Below are 18,084 nucleotides of genomic sequence, written 5' to 3'. Positions count from 1 at the left end.
AAGATTTTGGGGTGTAGGACAGTCGGTAACGTAGTGCCATCGACGTGGATGTTCAAAATGGTCGACATTTGCGACGTCCATGTTGTAAATAAGGTCGCGGAGGATTTAGTCGGTGATAATGGCAGGTTTGGCGAGGCGAAAAAACTGCAAAGCTCATCGATCTGTGGGCGTGGGCCTGTGGCCATTATTGTGCAGTCATCGGCGTAGGAAACGATAGTAACTCCTTCTGGTGGCGAAGGTACCTTTGATATGTGGAAGTGGGGACAGGACACCTCCCTGTGGCACCCCTTGTTTAATTCTTCTTGGTTTTGATGTTTCGTTTCTAAATTGCACCGATGCCTGCCGACCACCCAGATAATTTGCGGTCCACCTTTTAAAACAGGGGGGAAGGGTAGACCCTTCCACGTCTTGCAATAACGTGCCATGGTTGACCGTATCAAAAGTTTTTGATAGGTCTAGCGCAACGAGTACTGTTCTATGGTGGGGGTTTTGATTTAAACCGCAATTTATCTGGGTGCTAATGGCATTTAGCGCGGTGGTGGTGCTATAGAGTTTTCTGAAGCCATGCTGATGACAGGCTAGCTGCAAATTTGCTTTGAAGTAGGGGAGCAAAATGGCGTCAAGCGTCTTGGCTACTGGCGATAGGAGAGATATCGGGCGATATGACTCCCCTATGTTAGCTGGTTTCCCAGGCTTTAGTAGCGGGACCACCTTGGCCATTTTCCATTATTCTGTTAGTCTGGTTGTTTTTTAGTTTGTTAGTTGCTATGCTATACACGATCCAGCGCATTTTTATTCAATTGCATTATTTTGTCACTGGATATGCACAATTATTTGTGAATTGCTAATCAACAAATAAAATAATTGATCTGCGCTTTGGCTGGCTGGCATACTCAGCTGCTAAAGATTCTGCATTTTGTAGAATTTGTATCGCATTAAACAGGTTGGCAAGGGAACCCACGAAAATGTGTAGCAATATAACCTAAAGGTTCCATTACTGATACTTAGCATAGAATTGACTTGACTTGGCGTAAACTTGGCAACTTAGCCACGATTATACTCCACTTAGCGCATACAATTGGCATCATAATCAATAAATGTCAATTTGTATTAAAAAATGTCAAAATAAAATGGAAACAAACAAATGCATCTCAAAATATAAACGTCACTTGAAACTTACATAGAAAATCAACATTCAACAGACTAAGTCAAGTTAAGTGTTGCTAAGTTTTGAGTAATCAGTAACATGCAATGTTCATTTAACAGAACTGTATGTGACAGTTCTCAAGTCAAGTCAAGTCTATGCTAAGTATCAGTAATGGAGCCTTAAGTATAATAGATAAGTGTGCACCACAAGGTTAATACCCCTGCAAAAATCGTGTGACCAAAAACGCACACAGCCACACGAATTTTTGACAGGGTGACGATTTGGAATGAAAAATTCTCCAAATGAAATAGCATGTTGACAAATTTAGCTTTGCCACAATGTATCGTGTTCTCTCGCACCTACTATATTCATAGGTATTGTGAAATATGTCATTTTTGTGTGGAAAAAAATTGTCAGCGAGTCCGCCATTTTCCGCGAATTGAGCTGCAGACCTGTGCTAATTTTGGAGCATTGAATTAAATAAAATTAAAATAACATAGCGATGTTGGATGTAAGTGTTTGGAAAGTTAATATGTATTTACGTTTGTTGTTGTACAATATTACAAATTCTAATATTTTTCCAGAAAACAATTGTTGCACTTCGTGCACGTCTCCAACAAATGAAATCAACAACACAATACGCTTCGTTGCCTGGAAATCGAGCACAAATGGAAAACCTCAACAGCCAGGTTATCCTCTACAAGAATCAGGTGCACCACGTGGTTACGTGGGTCAAATGATGCCACCAACACAACCTGGACAGGCGCCGATGCCCAGTCAACCACCCAAGCCGGGTTAACCCCCAATGCCGGACACGTCCGGACGTCCTGGTTATAATGTATGCTAATACAACTAATATATTTAAAAATTTGCTGATGATTATTTTTGTGTTATTTTCTTTAGCAACCACCTGCACCTGTTACTGGTAAATATCAACAGCCGCAACAGTATGATCAAGCCCAAGGCCGTTTAGATCCCGATCAGATGCCAAATCCGATAATAAAATAGCGCTGGTGGTGCTTTTATTACTAATGAACAGGGTTTATTACCACCATTGGTGACCACAAAATATGTGGTAGAAGATCAGGGTAACTCCTCGCCACGTTACGTTAGGTATCGCTATTCAAAATTAATGTTTTGTTTGGCAATTACATTGATTTTTCTTCTTTGCAAGTCCTCTTTGTATTGCATACCTGCAACAGCTGATTTATTAAAAACAACAGCTTTGTCCATTACACTTACCGTCTAACCAATAGCACGAACGGTTGAGGGTGAATATGAGCCACCTATTGTAAATTTTGGTGAATTGGGTCCAATTAGATGTAATCGTTGTAAGGCTCATACGCCATTTGTAGATGCTGGTCATCGTTACCAATGTCTTATGTGTAAAGTAACAACAGATGGTAAAAAAATCTTTCACTTTTACTTGTTTTCATTGATCCATATTTTTTTCCAACAGTGCCAACTGTATATTTGCAACATCTGGGCCACACCGGACGGCGTGTCGATAAATATGAACGTCCTGAACTTGTATTGGGTACATATGAGTTTTTGTGTAAAATGTGTGGGTACCGATAGCTCTCAAGGTAAACCTCAACTCATATTCAACATCAATGCCTCGCAATCAATTGTGAACGCTGTACACACTACATGGGTCCACGCAGTATGGACAAGCATATTGTTGATTCCAGTGGTAAGGCCACAATTTCAAATGATGGTGCAACCATTATGAAACTATTGGATATTGTGCATCCAGCCGTAAAACTCTAATCGACATCGCCAAATCTCAAGATGCTGAAGTAAGTTTTTTGCTATATTAGAATGTGTAGAATAAAAATGTTTCTCTTATCAGGTCGGCGATGACACCACTTCAGTAGTACTTTAAGCAGGTGAAATCTTAAAACAAGTTAAACCATATGTTGAGGAGGCATGCATGCATGTATCATCATTAAAGCTATACGTAAAGCATTATAATTATGCATGACATGGCTGCACATGTCGAAGCGCCAATCAAAGGAACAACAAAGTGCTATATTGGAAAAATGCTCTGCCACAGCAATGTCCTCCAATGTCCAAGAGTATCAGAAAATTGTTAATGCTGAATGGCGTCTCCTGTACAATAAATTTGGTAAGTATGGCGCCAATGTTGTGTTTTCTAAACTACCAATTGGTGATGTTGGTACACAGTATTTTGCAGATAGTGAAATGTTCTGTTAGTGTACCAGAAGAAGATTTGAAACGTACAATGAAAGCTTGTGGTGGTGCTGTTATGACTACAGCTAATGATATTAATTCAAGTGTTTTGGGTCAATGTAATTACTTTGAAGAACGTCAAGTTGGTGGTGAACATTTCAACATTTTCCAAGGTTTGATAGTGGGTTTGACATTAATATCATTTTTATAGTTTATAATTATTTAAAGGTTGCGTTAATGCTAGAACATATACATTGATTTTACGTGGCAGTGCCGAACAATTTTTGGAAGAAACTGAGCTTCGTTACATGATGCTATAAATGATTGTGCGGCGTACAATTAAATATGATTATGTTGTTGCTGGTAAGTCAAAATACAAATTGAAAAAAATTTCTAATCTTATATTGTTAAGTAATATTATGAAAAGATTGTGTCCAACTCCGGAAGAAAAAACTATAAAATTTGTGTCAGTGAAATGATAATTATTGCTTTTGGTTGTAGTTTTGAGGCATCGTCTTCGAGTGCCTTCTGGTCGTATATGCCGTTTCTTTTGCCAACTACCTGTAAGGCGTTAAACTGATCAGTAACGTCGCCGTGGGCTCGTTCAGTGTTATGTGTAATGGCGACCCCAAGTTCCTCGTGGAAATAGGGGGTGCGGCGGGATGGCTTAGAAGGTTTAAAGTGATGATATTAATCGTTCCCGAGATGGTTGTTGTTGTTGTAGCAGTGTTTCGCCCCACCTAATAGGTGCGACCGATCACAAATTGTCACCGATATCCTCTAACGGGAGTCCAAGGAAACTTGCTTTTTCAACAGGGATGGAGCATAATGAAAGGAGTGTTAGAGGCGTTGGTTCCACTTTACAATTAAAGAGATGGTTGGTGTCATGTTGGGACACATTGCAAGCGGGGCATACATTTTGTATGTCGGGGTTGATTCTGGATAGGTAAGAGTTTAACCTGTGACATTATCCAGAACTATCACAACTATCCAGAGTGACTCGCTTTTCCCTGGGGAGTATGCAGTCCTCTTCCGCAAGTTTTGGGTACTGTTCTTTGAGTACTGGATTCACCGGGCAATTCTTAGCATAAAGGTACGACGCCTGTTTGTGGAGTTCACTGAGGACCTGCTTGTGTTTTTTTGCTTCATACGGCTGAGTTCTCAGGTGTCGTATTTCCTCATAATGCTTACGGAGATTACTCTTTAAGCCCCTAAGCGGTGTTGGATCAACAATCAGATGTCTGCTGGGATGCCCAGGTTTCTGAGTATACTACAGAAACTGTTTGGTTAGCATTTCATTTATTTCCCTTATTGGGAGTTTTATCGTTTCATTGTGCAGGTGGTGTTCCGAGGACATAAGAAGGCAGCCCGTAGCGGTTTTGGGGGCAACATTTTGGCAGGCCTGTATTTTCTTCCAGTGAGTAACCTTTAGGCTTGGCGACCATATCGGAGACGCGTACCATGCAAACGTCTATTTATATTTACCCCAAGTACAGCCGATTTATCGAATTATATTAAATATTTGTTACAGCTCTGGATTTTCGTTACAATTAATAGTGCATGCTCTCCAAGATGGAGATCCTGATCGAAAGTCACACCCAAAATTTTAAGGTGTAAGACAGTCGGTAGGGTATTGTCATATGGTCGACATTTGGCGCGGTCATGTTTTAAATAAGGTCACCGATGATTTGGTTGGTGACAATATCAGGTTTCGCGAGGCGACAAAACTGGAGAGATTGGGGAGATAGCTGTTTTTTTTATTACAAAGCTCATCGATGTAGGAAACAATAGCATAGGCGTAGAAGCAATAGTGACTCCTGGTGGTAAAGGTAGCTATTGATATGTAGAAGTTAAGCAGAAGTTTGAATATGAGTTTTTTTAAGTTATTGCAAAAAAAGCGTTGCGGATTTTTATTATCTTACCAGGTACCTTCGTACATGTTTCTAAGAATAAAGAATAAAACCTATTCAAACTCAATTTTGACCAGGACAAAGCCGCTGAGACTTCGCTATACTTTAACATAACAACGAGTCGTCGTTGTGTGCTGACGTGTTTCTTACCGCTCTCTCGTTTTATTTTGTTTACTTTCATTTTATTTTGTCATAATGGACGATTGTTGTGCCAAGAGCAATAAATGCTTTTCGAAATCTGACTCTAATATCGTGCCGTGTAATGGTTTTTGCAAAAGATTATTTCATCGTGCATGTTGCAAAAATATATCGGATTATGATGTGAGACTAATCAAATCTAATCGTCACTTGCTCTACTTGTGTGAGGAGTGCGTTGATATGCCGGATAAGCTCTGCAAATCACTTGACTCTGTGCTATCTGCTCAAAAACTTGGTTTTGAACTCATCTCAAGTGCTATTGATAACAAATTTTTTAATTTTTCAAAACAATTTGATTATCTCAAAGAATTGTTAAGGAACTCGTTGAAATCATCCAACAACAATCTGAACGTTGCTGAAAGTTCTCCGAATGTCAACAACAAAAACAGTGCGTCAACTTCCCCGTCTAGTCCTATCATACACAACAACAACTCATGTGTCGCCAGTTTGCAATCAAATCCTCTGCAAATATCAAACGGTCTTTCTTCCAACAATAGTCGTGCTCTGCCTACATTTTCTTCTTCGTCTACATCTACTTATTCTAACGAATCAGATATGCTAAACGCTTTCTCAAGTAATCAATCTACTGTTTTAATCTCTCAACATCCATCCACACCTACACATACAAATGAACAAACACAATCATCAAAGTCTCTCACTAATAACATTTCTACTTCTACCTGTACATTGGCATCTACAATTTCTACTTCTACACTTGCATTTAATACGCAACCACTCGTGTCAAATACTCTCACTATCAATAACGATAATACTCCTACAAACACATCAGCAGCAACTAAGGTAAAGTCTATTGCCAACTCCAAGCAGAGAAGAAATATGAAAAATTCAAGCAATCCGTCGACTGCCACTAACAGTGAGTTATCAAATACTAGCACCGTGCCCTCTTCTTCTTCCGCTACATCATACGCCAATGCTGCTGCCAGCGCTCTTAATAAATCACCTCTGCCATCAAATGCCCACATTACAGTGAAGCCTAGCATAAATGCACCAAAAGAAAAAGTCGTGTATTCATCAGTAGTTAGTGGCAATAACAATAATGCTGAGTTAGATGTCTTTGTACCATACAAGTGGATTCATTTATCTTCATTCAAGCCTTCAGTTACAGAGGAGAAAATTGTCAAATACATATCTGAACACATTAAAATCGATGCCTCTGCTTTGGCTTGTTTTAAGTTGGTGAGGCGGGATGCTGACATCAACTCCTTGGTCAGGGTTTCTTTTAAAGTGCGCGTGCTATCAGCTGATTATAACAAGCTATTCGACGCTGCTTTGTGGCCCTCTAACGTCACTGTAAAGCCTTTTCGTTTTTTTCCAAAAAACGGAGGAAACCAAATAGTGTCGTAGGGTTACCTAGTGATATGTATTGCAACACTTATGACATCCCAAACTTCGTCTCGGGTGCATCTCTGAGAGTCTACTTTCAAAATGTTGGTGGCATGCGCACCAAATCTAAAGACTTTCTTTTAGCTACGTCTCGTTTGGACTACGACGTATACGTCATCGTTGAAACGTGGCTCAACGAAGGCTTCTTTGATGAAGAGTACTTTGACCCTAAGTTATTCCTAACTTTCCGTAAAGACAGAGACTTCGCGAACACCGGTCAAAAGAAAGGTGGTGGTGTCCTAATTGCAGTTAACAGAAGCCTGCATTCATTAAAGTTTCAACTACATAATCAGGATACGCTGCTCGATCAGCTGTGTGTCTGTGTTTCCAGTTCGTCTGGCTCTACTTTCATTTGTTGCTCGTATATACCGCCCAATAGTGGTGATTGCTTATATAATGGTCATGTGGAGAACATCGTTAATTTATGCGAAACTCATACTGATGCCAACTTCTGTATACTTGGAGACTTCAATCTACCAGATATTGTCTGGTCAGATTTTCAATATAATGGAATTTTGACACCTACCAATGTCACGCGTTCTAATGAAAATAGCCTCATAGATAATACCTTAAGTTGTAATTTGATTCAAATCAATAATTTATTTAATACTCTCTCGAGGTTACTTGATCTTATATTCGTCGACGAGAATTTAATATATCAACTCTCTGAGAGTACTTTTCCTGTATGTCTATCTGATAGGCATCATATACCAATAGCTATTCATCTACATAACTTTGATGCTATCCCTACATCACCTGCTTTAGATAATTCCTCTTTCAACTTTCGATCTACTGATTTCGGCGACCTGAACAATGTATTATTTGAAATTAACTGGGAAAACATATTTCCTTCTAATGACGTCAGTGTTTGTTATGATATTTTCTTATCGAATTTGACTGAAACATTTCAAAGTATAGTGCCTCGTTTTGGGCCCAGGCTTCATAAATTACCATGGTATAATAAAACTCTTAAGAGGTTGAAAAATAAGCGTAACAAACTCAATAACTTTTTCAAGGCAGATTCAGATAATATCCTTCTCAGAGAACAGTTCACTACCAGTGTGCGTCAATTTAATGTCCTTGACAAATTCCTTTACAATCGCTATATGGGTAGGCTCGAAAATGAGCTTAAAGAAAATCCCAAAGCCTTTTGGAACTTTATCCGTTCCAAACGTGGTTCGACGAATATACCGATCTGCATGAGCTTTAATGGTGTACGCTCCCAGTCCCTACCAGAAACAGTTGAGCTGTTTGCTGATTTCTTTAAATCAAACTTTGATGATGCTACTGTAGATCTGAATGACTCTTATTCGCGATCCGGGCTCTATGATGGTCTAGAGTTTGGCTCCCTCGTGATCTCCGGCGATGACGTCAGCAATGCTATGTCCTCCCTTAAACCCTCGTTAAAATGTGACAGTGACGGCCTCTGTGCCTTTGTCCTGAAGTTCTGTAGTTTATCTTTGTGCATACCTCTTCGGCATATATTCAATTTATCCCTGTCTTCCGGAACTTTTATCGATAGGTGGAAAAAGTTCCATTTGTCCAATCTTTAAAGCTGGCAATAAAAATGACGTCTCTAATTATAGGCCTATCCCCAAACTAACAGTTTGCTCGAAGCTTTTTGAGAAAATTATAAAAGAGAAGCTAACTGTTGTCATCAAAAGCGTCATTGAGCCGTGCCAACATGGGTTTGTGGCTGGTCGCTCGACTGTTACGAACCTAGTGTCGTTTTCTGATTTCTGCATCTCTGCATTTCAGGACGGTTGCCAGGTAGATACTGTATACACCGATTTCACGAAGGCTTTCGATAAAGTATCGCATAAAATCTTATTATTTAAACTGGAATCCATTGGATTTCACTCTGTTTTCCTATCATGGTTAAAATCTTATTTGTCGAATAGGTCCTTGTGCGTCGAAATTGAAGACTGTACGTCCCAACCTTTCTTGGCAACATCCGGGGTACCTCAGTGTAGCATTCTTGGCCTCTTTTATTTGTGCTCTTTATTAACTACATTGGTTCCTGCTTTAATTCGTCTGATTTCCTTTTATATGCAGACGATCTTAAGATTTTTCGTAGAATTAATGGCCCGTCAGATGCAGTGCTCCTACAAAATGATCTAAATAGTCTTGTTGCTTGGTGTAATGCCAATAGTCTCTACTTAAATGTCAAAAAATGCTTTCAAATGTCTTTTTCCAAGTCGTCTACCCTGCATACCACGCCCTACGGTATTTCAGGTGTTCCAGTGGCTTCTGTCAAAGAAGTTATTGATATATGTGTTGTCTTCGACACCTCTTTCTCCTTCGTTAGTCATATCTGTTATGTCCTTCCGAAGGCTTACATAAACCTTGCCTTCCTTCGCAGATATGCAAAAGACTTCAAGGATCCCTATACCAGGAAGGCACTTTTTATCTCTTTAGTTCGCTCAAAATTAGAATATGCCTCAGTTGTCTGGAATCCCATCTATAGTGGCCACTCTGCCACTGCGCTGTTGCGGCGACGTTTGAAGTGTGAAATTTATTAAAATTTTAATTTGATAGTAAGTTTAAACCAAAAAACGCTTAAGCTTTGCAAGCATTTAATTATTATGAATATAATATAATGTAATATAACAATATTTTGCTATGTACAGTGCTGGCCACTTAGACGACGCTGCAACAATATAGCTCAAAGCAATTAATATATTTTTTATGTTGTTATTAAAGTACTAATTTCTTTTTTATATCAACCAATTAAGCGAGTTTATGTTATTATTAAAATACTTACTTTTCGCTACATGAACTGTATTAATTTAAGTTACAATTTCATGTACATATATAATAAAGTATGTCGTGGTACGATTGCTGTTGGAATTAGATTTGAAACCAATCAATACTTCTGCTAAGGGTTGCAGAATTATTGCTGGAATGATTAAATTTAGAACAATAATAAGTCTGCCTCAATTACTAGTCCTACATTTTTAAATTCATATTTTACTTTACTTTATTACTTTCAAATTCAATTACGACAGCAATCGGATTCCACGACACCTTTGAATATTCTTGATCTGAAAAAAAAGAGTAAATCTAATCTGAATTTCTAATTAGCTTTAAGTTGTAGATTTAAATTGATTCAAATAATTGGAGTTTTTTCTAAAGCTTAAAATTATTTTCTGTTCGCTTGGAAAATATTTCAATTGGAAAACGAAAACCAATTAAGCGAGTTCATTTATTATTAAAATACTTACTTTTCTTTATATGAAATGTATTAATTTAAGTTACAATTTCATGTAAATATATAATAAGGTATGTCGTGATCCGATTGCTGTCGGAATTAGATTTGAATTATTGCTTGAATGATTAGATTTAGAACAATATTAAGTCTGACTCAATTACTTGTCGTACATTTTTAAGTTCGCCAATTACGACAGAAATCTGATTCCACGACACCTTTGAATATTCTTGATCTGAAAAAAAAGCAAACCTAATCTGAATTTCTACTAAGCTTTAAGTTGTAGATTATTCAAATAATTGGAGTTTTTTCTAAAGCTTAAAATTATTTTCTGCTCGCTTAGAAAAGATTTCAATTGGAAAACAAAAACCAATTAAGCGAGTTTATTTATTATTAAAGTACTTACTTCTTTTTTATATGAACTGTATTAATATAAGTGCCAATTTCATGTACATATATAATAATATTGAAAATAATAAATATTGAAAATTCAATTTTTTTGGTTCATATTTAATTCATGTGGCTGCTCCAAGTAAAGTAAATCGGCAGGTAAAATTCAAGTTATATGGCGGTTATATAAATGGTAAAACCACAGTAAACTTTATTGTCAAAACACTCGAAAATGTAGAGTGAAATGACTGAATAAATGACCGCCATTTGACGAGCATTGTGCCGTGTGTGAGCAGAACAGTGCTATGTTCACATCCTATAAGTGGGAGCGGAATGCACGATCACATTAATAGGAACGAAACGGAAAATTTGGTCACAAAAGTTCATCACGCCCCTGCAAACGTGACTATGAATATAACTGCTGCAGAAAGTCACAATGACCGTAAAATGACTAGCCAAATGACGTGGAGCGTTTTTGCAGGGACATATATCTAAAGTAAATAAGGAAGCGTAATCCGTTAATTTAAATTTCTTATTTATTATCCCATTTCTTTTGTTGCCGTCGCTGGGGTGGTGTATTCATTTTAACATATAGTACACATAGTTTAAAGATATATTTCATCTCTTTCTTAAAATTTATGTATGTACATACGAACTTCTAAAAAATGATGATGCAATAAAAGGCACTCGTTAATTAGAATCATAGAAGCTCAGTCGTTTAATATGACAGACTACAAATGTAAAGTCGCTGGTAACAAACGGCTTAAGAGTTTGGAAAAAGACCCTGGAGAAATTTCGAGAGCATCAGGTAAAAAAGTATCATACAGACGCTTCTTTAGATACACAAAATTTCCAACTGATATACGAAGAAAAGAAAGCAGACATCGATAGTGATATTGGCGAGTGCAGTTGTCAAAAGCTAGGTGCAATCATCCGCCCTGTCTTATTTTGCTGTAGACAAGCGCTTTCCCTCCGGGGACATAGAGATGATGGTGCTTTATCTATTGACATGCTTAAAGAAAACGATGGGAATTTCGGAGCTCTTATTCGTTTTGCCGGAGAAAGCGGAGATCTGACTCTTAAAAGACATTTGGAGACTGATGGAGCTAATGCGACGCATTTAATATATAAACCGCAAAATAAGATTATAGCGGCTGGCGTTGAAATTATAATGCAAGAGATAGTAAGACGGGTCAATAAATCAAAGTGCTTCTCAGTTACTGCTGATGAAACTAGTGATGTTACATAAACCTTGCCTTCCTTCGCAGATATGCAAAAGACTTCAAGGATCCCTATACCAGGAAGGCACTTTTTATCTCTTTAGTTCGCTCAAAATTAGAATATGCCTCAGTTGTCTGGAATCCCATCTATAGTGGCCACTCTGACAGAATAGAGAGGGTTCAAAGAAAATTCATTAGATTTTGCTTAATTTCTATTAACTTTGACGATCCAACCCCATCCTATTACTCGCGATGCATGCTTATCAATCTCCAGTCTCTTGAAATCCGGAGAGCTGCGCATCTACTAATGTTTGTTTATGATCTCATCACTGGCTCTTTGGATTGTTCACCTCTTCTAGCTAAAGTTAATTTTAATGTACCTAATAGGTGTCTTCGTACTTTCTTGCCCTTTTACTTGCGTGTCGGTAGAGCTAACTATTGCATGTTTGACCCGATTTTCCGCGTACTTACCGTATTTAATAGACTCTCAGGGAGTTTCCTTCTTGATTTCTCTTTGTCGAGAAGTACGTTCAAGTCTTCTCTGGATTTGTGGCTGTAATTTATTTTTATTATTTATTCATCTCATTGTTATCTTTTTTCTTTTTTATTATTTACACGGTAATTAATATATAAGTTTGACTATATAGTTTTTATATCTTTCTATTCATTTGTATCTAGTCTGTAAGATTCTTTTCGATCATAGACTTAATAAACATATATACATATACATATATACATACATATATATACATATACCTATACATATACAATACGTTACCCCATTTTAGCACAACTATCATTTTTTGATTTTATTAAATGTTATAAAATGTTTCTTCCTCTACTGTTCCATTTCGGCATTGGATGGTAAATATGGCTTTCGCATTTTCTCGATCAATAACTGTGACAAGGTGGAAGAAATCTATGGGCGTAAATCGCAACATATTATCTTGGTCGAGCGTTTCTTCAATAGCTCTCTAGTGGTGATGGTGACAGCAGAGAAACCCAACTGTTTACAAATGTTACACTTCAAAAAGAATCAAAATATCTGCCATTGCGTCTACGGCTCAAATACCCACAGTATATGAATGAATCGAACGCACCTAATTGTCTGCCTAACGGATATTATACATATTCATCAAATCAAAAATATTGCACCAAACGAACTGGGTCTGAATACTGAAACAGTAAACATATTCAAAATCGATAAAAAGGCTGTGATGATGGCATTAGACGGTGAGTTATTGAATAACATACGAAAACCATTTTAACCCATCTATTTATTTGCTGCCGCCAGGCAATTGGAAAAAGCAGAGGAGCATTCATCACACTGTACGGATGATGCAAAGTCAGAAGCTGCTGTTGTAACTGCTGCCACCGACACAACTCTCTATTCGCCGAGTAGCGGCTGTTCCGACTAACTATCGAAGACAGTATCATCATATCTTTTGCCAACACAGGTCAGCGATGTGCTTACGCAGGACCGTGCCTTCGCTACTTTATGATGAATGTCAATTCCCACCAATGGCTATTGCGGCGCGCGATTGACCAACAAGATGACGGCGCATTATAGATAAATAACGTTTGACTGCCGCAGCGAGAGCTTAAACAATTTTTGTTTGAACTTAAAAAAGGATTATGCATTTTTTTACTGGTTTAGTGTAGGCTGTTGCGGCAACATTTGAAGTGTGAAATTTATTAAAATTTTAATTTGATAGTAAATTTAAACCAAAAAACGCTTAAGCTTTGCAAGCATTTAATTATTATGAATATAATATAATGTAATATAACAATATTTTGCTATGTACAGTGCTGGCCACTTAGACGACGCTGCAACAATATAGCTCAAAGCAATTAATATATTTTTTATGTTGTTATTAAAGTACTAATTTCTTTTTTATATCAACCAATTAAGCGAGTTTATGTTATTATTAAAATACTTACTTTTCGCTACATGAACTGTATTAATTTAAGTTACAATTTCATGTACATATATAATAAAGTATGTCGTGGTACGATTGCTGTTGGAATTAGATTTGAAACCAATCAATACTTCTGCTAAGGTTTGCAGAATTATTGCTGGAATGATTAGATTTAGAACAATAATAAGTCTGCCTCAATTACTAGTCCTACATTTTTAAATTCATATTTTACTTTACTTTATTACTTTCAAATTCAATTACGACAGCAATCGGATTCCACGACACCTTTGAATATTCTTGATCTTAAAAAAAAAGAGTAAATCTAATCTGAATTTCTAATTAGCTTTAAGTTGTAGATTTAAATTGATTCAAATAATTGGAGTTTTTTCTAAAGCTTAAAATTATTTTCTGTTCGCTTGGAAAAGATTTCAATTGGAAAACGAAAACCAATTAAGCGAGTTCATTTATTATTAAAATACTTACTTTTCTTTATATGAAATGTATTAATTTAAGTTACAATTTCATGTAAATATATAATAAGGTATGTCGTGATCCGATTGCTGTCGGAATTAGATTTGAATTATTGCTTGAATGATTAGATTTAGAACAATATTAAGTCTGACTCAATTACTTGTCGTACATTTTTAAGTTCGCCAATTACGACAGAAATCTGATTCCACGACACCTTTGAATATTCTTGATCTGAAAAAAAAGCAAACCTAATCTGAATTTCTACTAAGCTTTGAGTTGTAGATTATTCAAATAATTGGAGTTTTTTCTAAAGCTTAAAATTATTTTCTGCTCGCTTAGAAAAGATTTCAATTGGAAAACAAAAACCAATTAAGCGAGTTTATTTATTATTAAAGTACTTACTTCTTTTTTATATGAACTGTATTAATATACGTGCCAATTTCATGTACATATATAATAATATTGAAAATAATAAATATTGAAAATTCAATTTTTTTGGTTCATATTTAATTCATGTGGCTGCTCCAAGTAAAGTAAATCGGCAGGTAAAATTCAAGTTATATGGCGGTTATATAAATGGTAAAACCACAGTAAACTTTATTGTCAAAACACTCGAAAATGTAGAGTGAAATGACTGAATAAATGACCGCCATTTGACGAGCATTGTGCCGTGTGTGAGCAGAACAGTGCTATGTTCACATCCTATAAGTGGGAGCGGAATGCACGATCACATTAAAAGGAACGAAACGGAAAATTTGGTCACAAAAGTTCATCACGCCCCTGCAAACGTGACTATGAATATAACCGCTGCAGAAAGTCACAATGACCGTAAAATGACTAGCCAAATGACCTGGAGCGTTTTTGCAGGGACATATATCTAAAGTAAATAAGGAAGCGTAATCCGTTAATTTAAATTTCTTATTTATTATCCCATTTCTTTTGTTGCCGTCGCTGGAGTGGTGTATTCATTTTAACATATAGTACACATAGTTTAAAGATATATTTCATCTCTTTCTTAAAATTTATGTATGTATATACGAACTTCTAAAAAATGATGATGGAATAAAAGGCACTCGTTAATTAGAATCATAGAAGCTCAGTCGTTTAATATGACAGACTACAAATGTAAAGTCGCTGGTAACAAACGGCTTAAGAGTTTGGAAAAAGACCCTGGAGAAATTTCGAGAGCATCAGGTAAAAAAGTATCATACAGACGCTTCTTTGATACACAAAATTTCCAACTGATATACGAAGAAAAGAAAGCAGACATCGATAGTGATATTGGCGAGTGCAGTTGTCAAAAGCTAGGTGCAATCATCCGCCCTGTCTTATTTTGCTGTAGACAAGCGCTTTCCCTCCGGGGACATAGAGATGATGGTGCTTTATCTATTGACATGCTTAAAGAAAACGATGGGAATTTCGGAGCTCTTATTCGTTTTGCCGGAGAAAGCGGAGATCTGACTCTTAAAAGACATTTGGAGACTGATGGAGCTAATGCGACGCATTTAAGATATAAACCGCAAAATAAGATTATAGCGGCTGGCGTTGAAATTATAACGCAAGAGATAGTAAGACGGGTCAATAAATCAAAGTGCTTCTCAGTCACTGCTGATGAAACTAGTGATGTTACATAAACCTTGCCTTCCTTCGCAGATATGCAAAAGACTTCAAGGATCCCTATACCAGGAAGGCACTTTTTATCTCTTTAGTTCGCTCAAAATTAGAATATGCCTCAGTTGTCTGGAATCCCATCTATAGTGGCCACTCTGACAGAATAGAGAGGGTTCAAAGAAAATTCATTAGATTTTGCTTAATTTCTATTAACTTTGACGATCCAACCCCATCCTATTACTCGCGATGCATGCTTATCAATCTCCAGTCTCTTGAAATCCGGAGAGCTGCGCATCTACTAATGTTTGTTTATGATCTCATCACTGGCTCTTTGGATTGTTCACCTCTTCTAGCTAAAGTTAATTTTAATGTACCTAATAGGTGTATTCGTACTTTCTTGCCCTTTTACTTGCGTGTGGGTAGAGCTAACTATTGCATGTTTGACCCCATTTTCCGCGTACTTACCGTATTTAATAGACTCTCAGGGAGTTTTCTTCTTGATTTCTCTTTGTCGAGAAGTACGTTCAAGTCTTCTCTGGATTTGTGGCTGTAATTTATTTTTATTATTTATTCATCTCATTGTTATCTTTTTTCTTTTTTATTATTTACACGGTAATTAATATATAAGTTTGACTATATAGTTTTTATATCTTTCTATTCATTTGTATCTAGTCTGTAAGATTCTTTTCGATCATAGGCTTAATAAACATATATACATATACATATATACATACATATATATAAATATACATATACAATACGTTACCCCATTTTAGCACAACTATCATTTTTTGATTTTATTAAATGTTATAAAATGTTTCTTCCTCTACTGTTCCATTTCGGTATTGGATGGTAAATATGGCTTTCGCATTTTCTCGATCAATAACTGTGACAAGGTGGAAGAAATCTATGGGCGTAAATCGCAAAATATTATCTTGGTCGAGCGTTTCTTCAATAGCTCTCTAGTGGTGATGGTGACAGCAGAGAAACCCAACTGTTTACAAATGTTACACTTCAAAAAGAATCAAAATATCTGCCATTGCGTCTACGGCTCAAATACCCACAGTATATGAATGAATCGAACGCACCTAATTGTCTGCCTAACGGATATTATACATATTCATCAAATCAAAAATATTGCACCAAACGAACTGGGTCTGAATACTGAAACAGTAAACATATTCAAAATCGATAAAAAGGCTGTGATGATGGCATTAGACGGTGAGTTATTGAATAACATACGAAAACCATTTTAACCCATCTATTTATTTGCTGCCGCCAGGCAATTGGAAAAAGCAGAGGAGCATTCATCACACTGTACGGATGATGCAAAGTCAGAAGCTGCTGTTGTAACTGCTGCCACCGACACAACTCTCTATTCGCCGAGTAGCGGCTGTTCCGACTAACTATCGAAGACAGTATCATCATATCTTTTGCCAACACAGGTCAGCGATGTGCTTACGCAGGACCGTGCCTTCGTTACTTTATGATGAATGTCAATTCCCACCAATGGCTATTGCGGCGCGCGATTGACCAACAAGATGACGGCGCATTATAGATAAATAACGTTTGACTGCCGCAGCGAGAGCTTAAACAATTTTTGTTTGAACTTAAAAAAGGATTATGCATTTTTTTACTGGTTTAGTGTAGGCTGTTGCGGCAACATTTGAAGTGTGAAATTTATTAAAATTTTAATTTGATAGTAAATTTAAACCAAAAAACGCTTAAGCTTTGCAAGCATTTAATTATTATGAATATAATATAATGTAATATAACAATATTTTGCTATGTACAGTGCTGGCCACTTAGACGACGCTGCAACAATATAGCTCAAAGCAATTTATATATTTTTTATGTTGTTATTAAAGTACTAATTTCTTTTTTATATCAACCAATTAAGCGAGTTTATGTTATTATTAAAATACTTACTTTTCGCTACATGAACTGTATTAATTTAAGTTACAATTTCATGTACATATATAATAAAGTATGTCGTGGTACGATTGCTGTTGGAATTAGATTTGAAACCAATCAATACTTCTGCTAAGGGTTGCAGAATTATTGCTGGAATGATTAGATTTAGAACAATAATAAGTCTGCCTCAATTACTAGTCCTACATTTTTAAATTCATATTTTACTTTACTTTATTACTTTCAAATTCAATTACGACAGCAATCGGATTCCACGACACCTTTGAATATTCTTGATCTGAAAAAAAAGAGTAAATCTAATCTGAATTTCTAATTAGCTTTAAGTTGTAGATTTAAATTGATTCAAATAATTGGAGCTTTTTCTAAAGCTTAAAATTATTTTCTGTTCGCTTGGAAAAGATTTCAATTGGAAAACGAAAACCAATTAAGCGAGTTCATTTATTATTAAAATACTTACTTTTCTTTATATGAAATGTATTAA

The 18,084-nt window shown here is 36.4% G+C and overlaps 1 protein-coding gene and 1 pseudogene across 9 annotated transcripts; one reads left to right on the top strand and one right to left on the bottom strand.

The window, feature by feature from the left end:
* LOC137246035 (T-complex protein 1 subunit eta-like) overlaps positions 1-18,084 on the bottom strand; it is a 67,757-nt pseudogene that overhangs the window by 29,012 nt on the left and 20,661 nt on the right.
* On the top strand, positions 895-14,505 carry LOC137244455 (T-complex protein 1 subunit eta-like). Of its 9 annotated transcripts, none has more exons than XR_010951013.1 (9): positions 895-1,985; positions 2,051-2,260; positions 2,322-2,550; positions 2,607-2,946; positions 3,000-3,275; positions 3,349-3,513; positions 3,569-3,703; positions 12,579-12,903; positions 12,965-14,505. XR_010951013.1 is itself a non-coding variant. In XM_067773449.1 (8 exons), the coding sequence occupies exons 5-7, from the start codon at positions 3,128-3,130 to the stop codon at positions 3,658-3,660; spliced, it is 405 nt and encodes a 134-aa protein (XP_067629550.1). In that variant the 5' UTR covers positions 895-1,985; positions 2,051-2,260; positions 2,322-2,550; positions 2,607-2,946; positions 3,000-3,127; the 3' UTR covers positions 3,661-3,703; positions 10,594-12,559. The 9 variants fall into 9 exon arrangements, 7 of the variants coding, with proteins under 7 accessions (XP_067629550.1, XP_067629549.1, XP_067629548.1 ...); XR_010951014.1 differs by having other exon boundaries at positions 898-1,985; positions 3,345-3,513; XM_067773449.1 differs by lacking the exons at positions 12,579-12,903; positions 12,965-14,505 and adding an exon at positions 10,594-12,559.

This window comes from Eurosta solidaginis, chromosome 3 (genome assembly GCF_040869045.1).
Source record: "Eurosta solidaginis isolate ZX-2024a chromosome 3, ASM4086904v1, whole genome shotgun sequence".
Taxonomy (NCBI): domain Eukaryota; kingdom Metazoa; phylum Arthropoda; class Insecta; order Diptera; family Tephritidae; genus Eurosta; species Eurosta solidaginis.
This window is presented reverse-complemented; position numbering and strand designations above follow the sequence as displayed.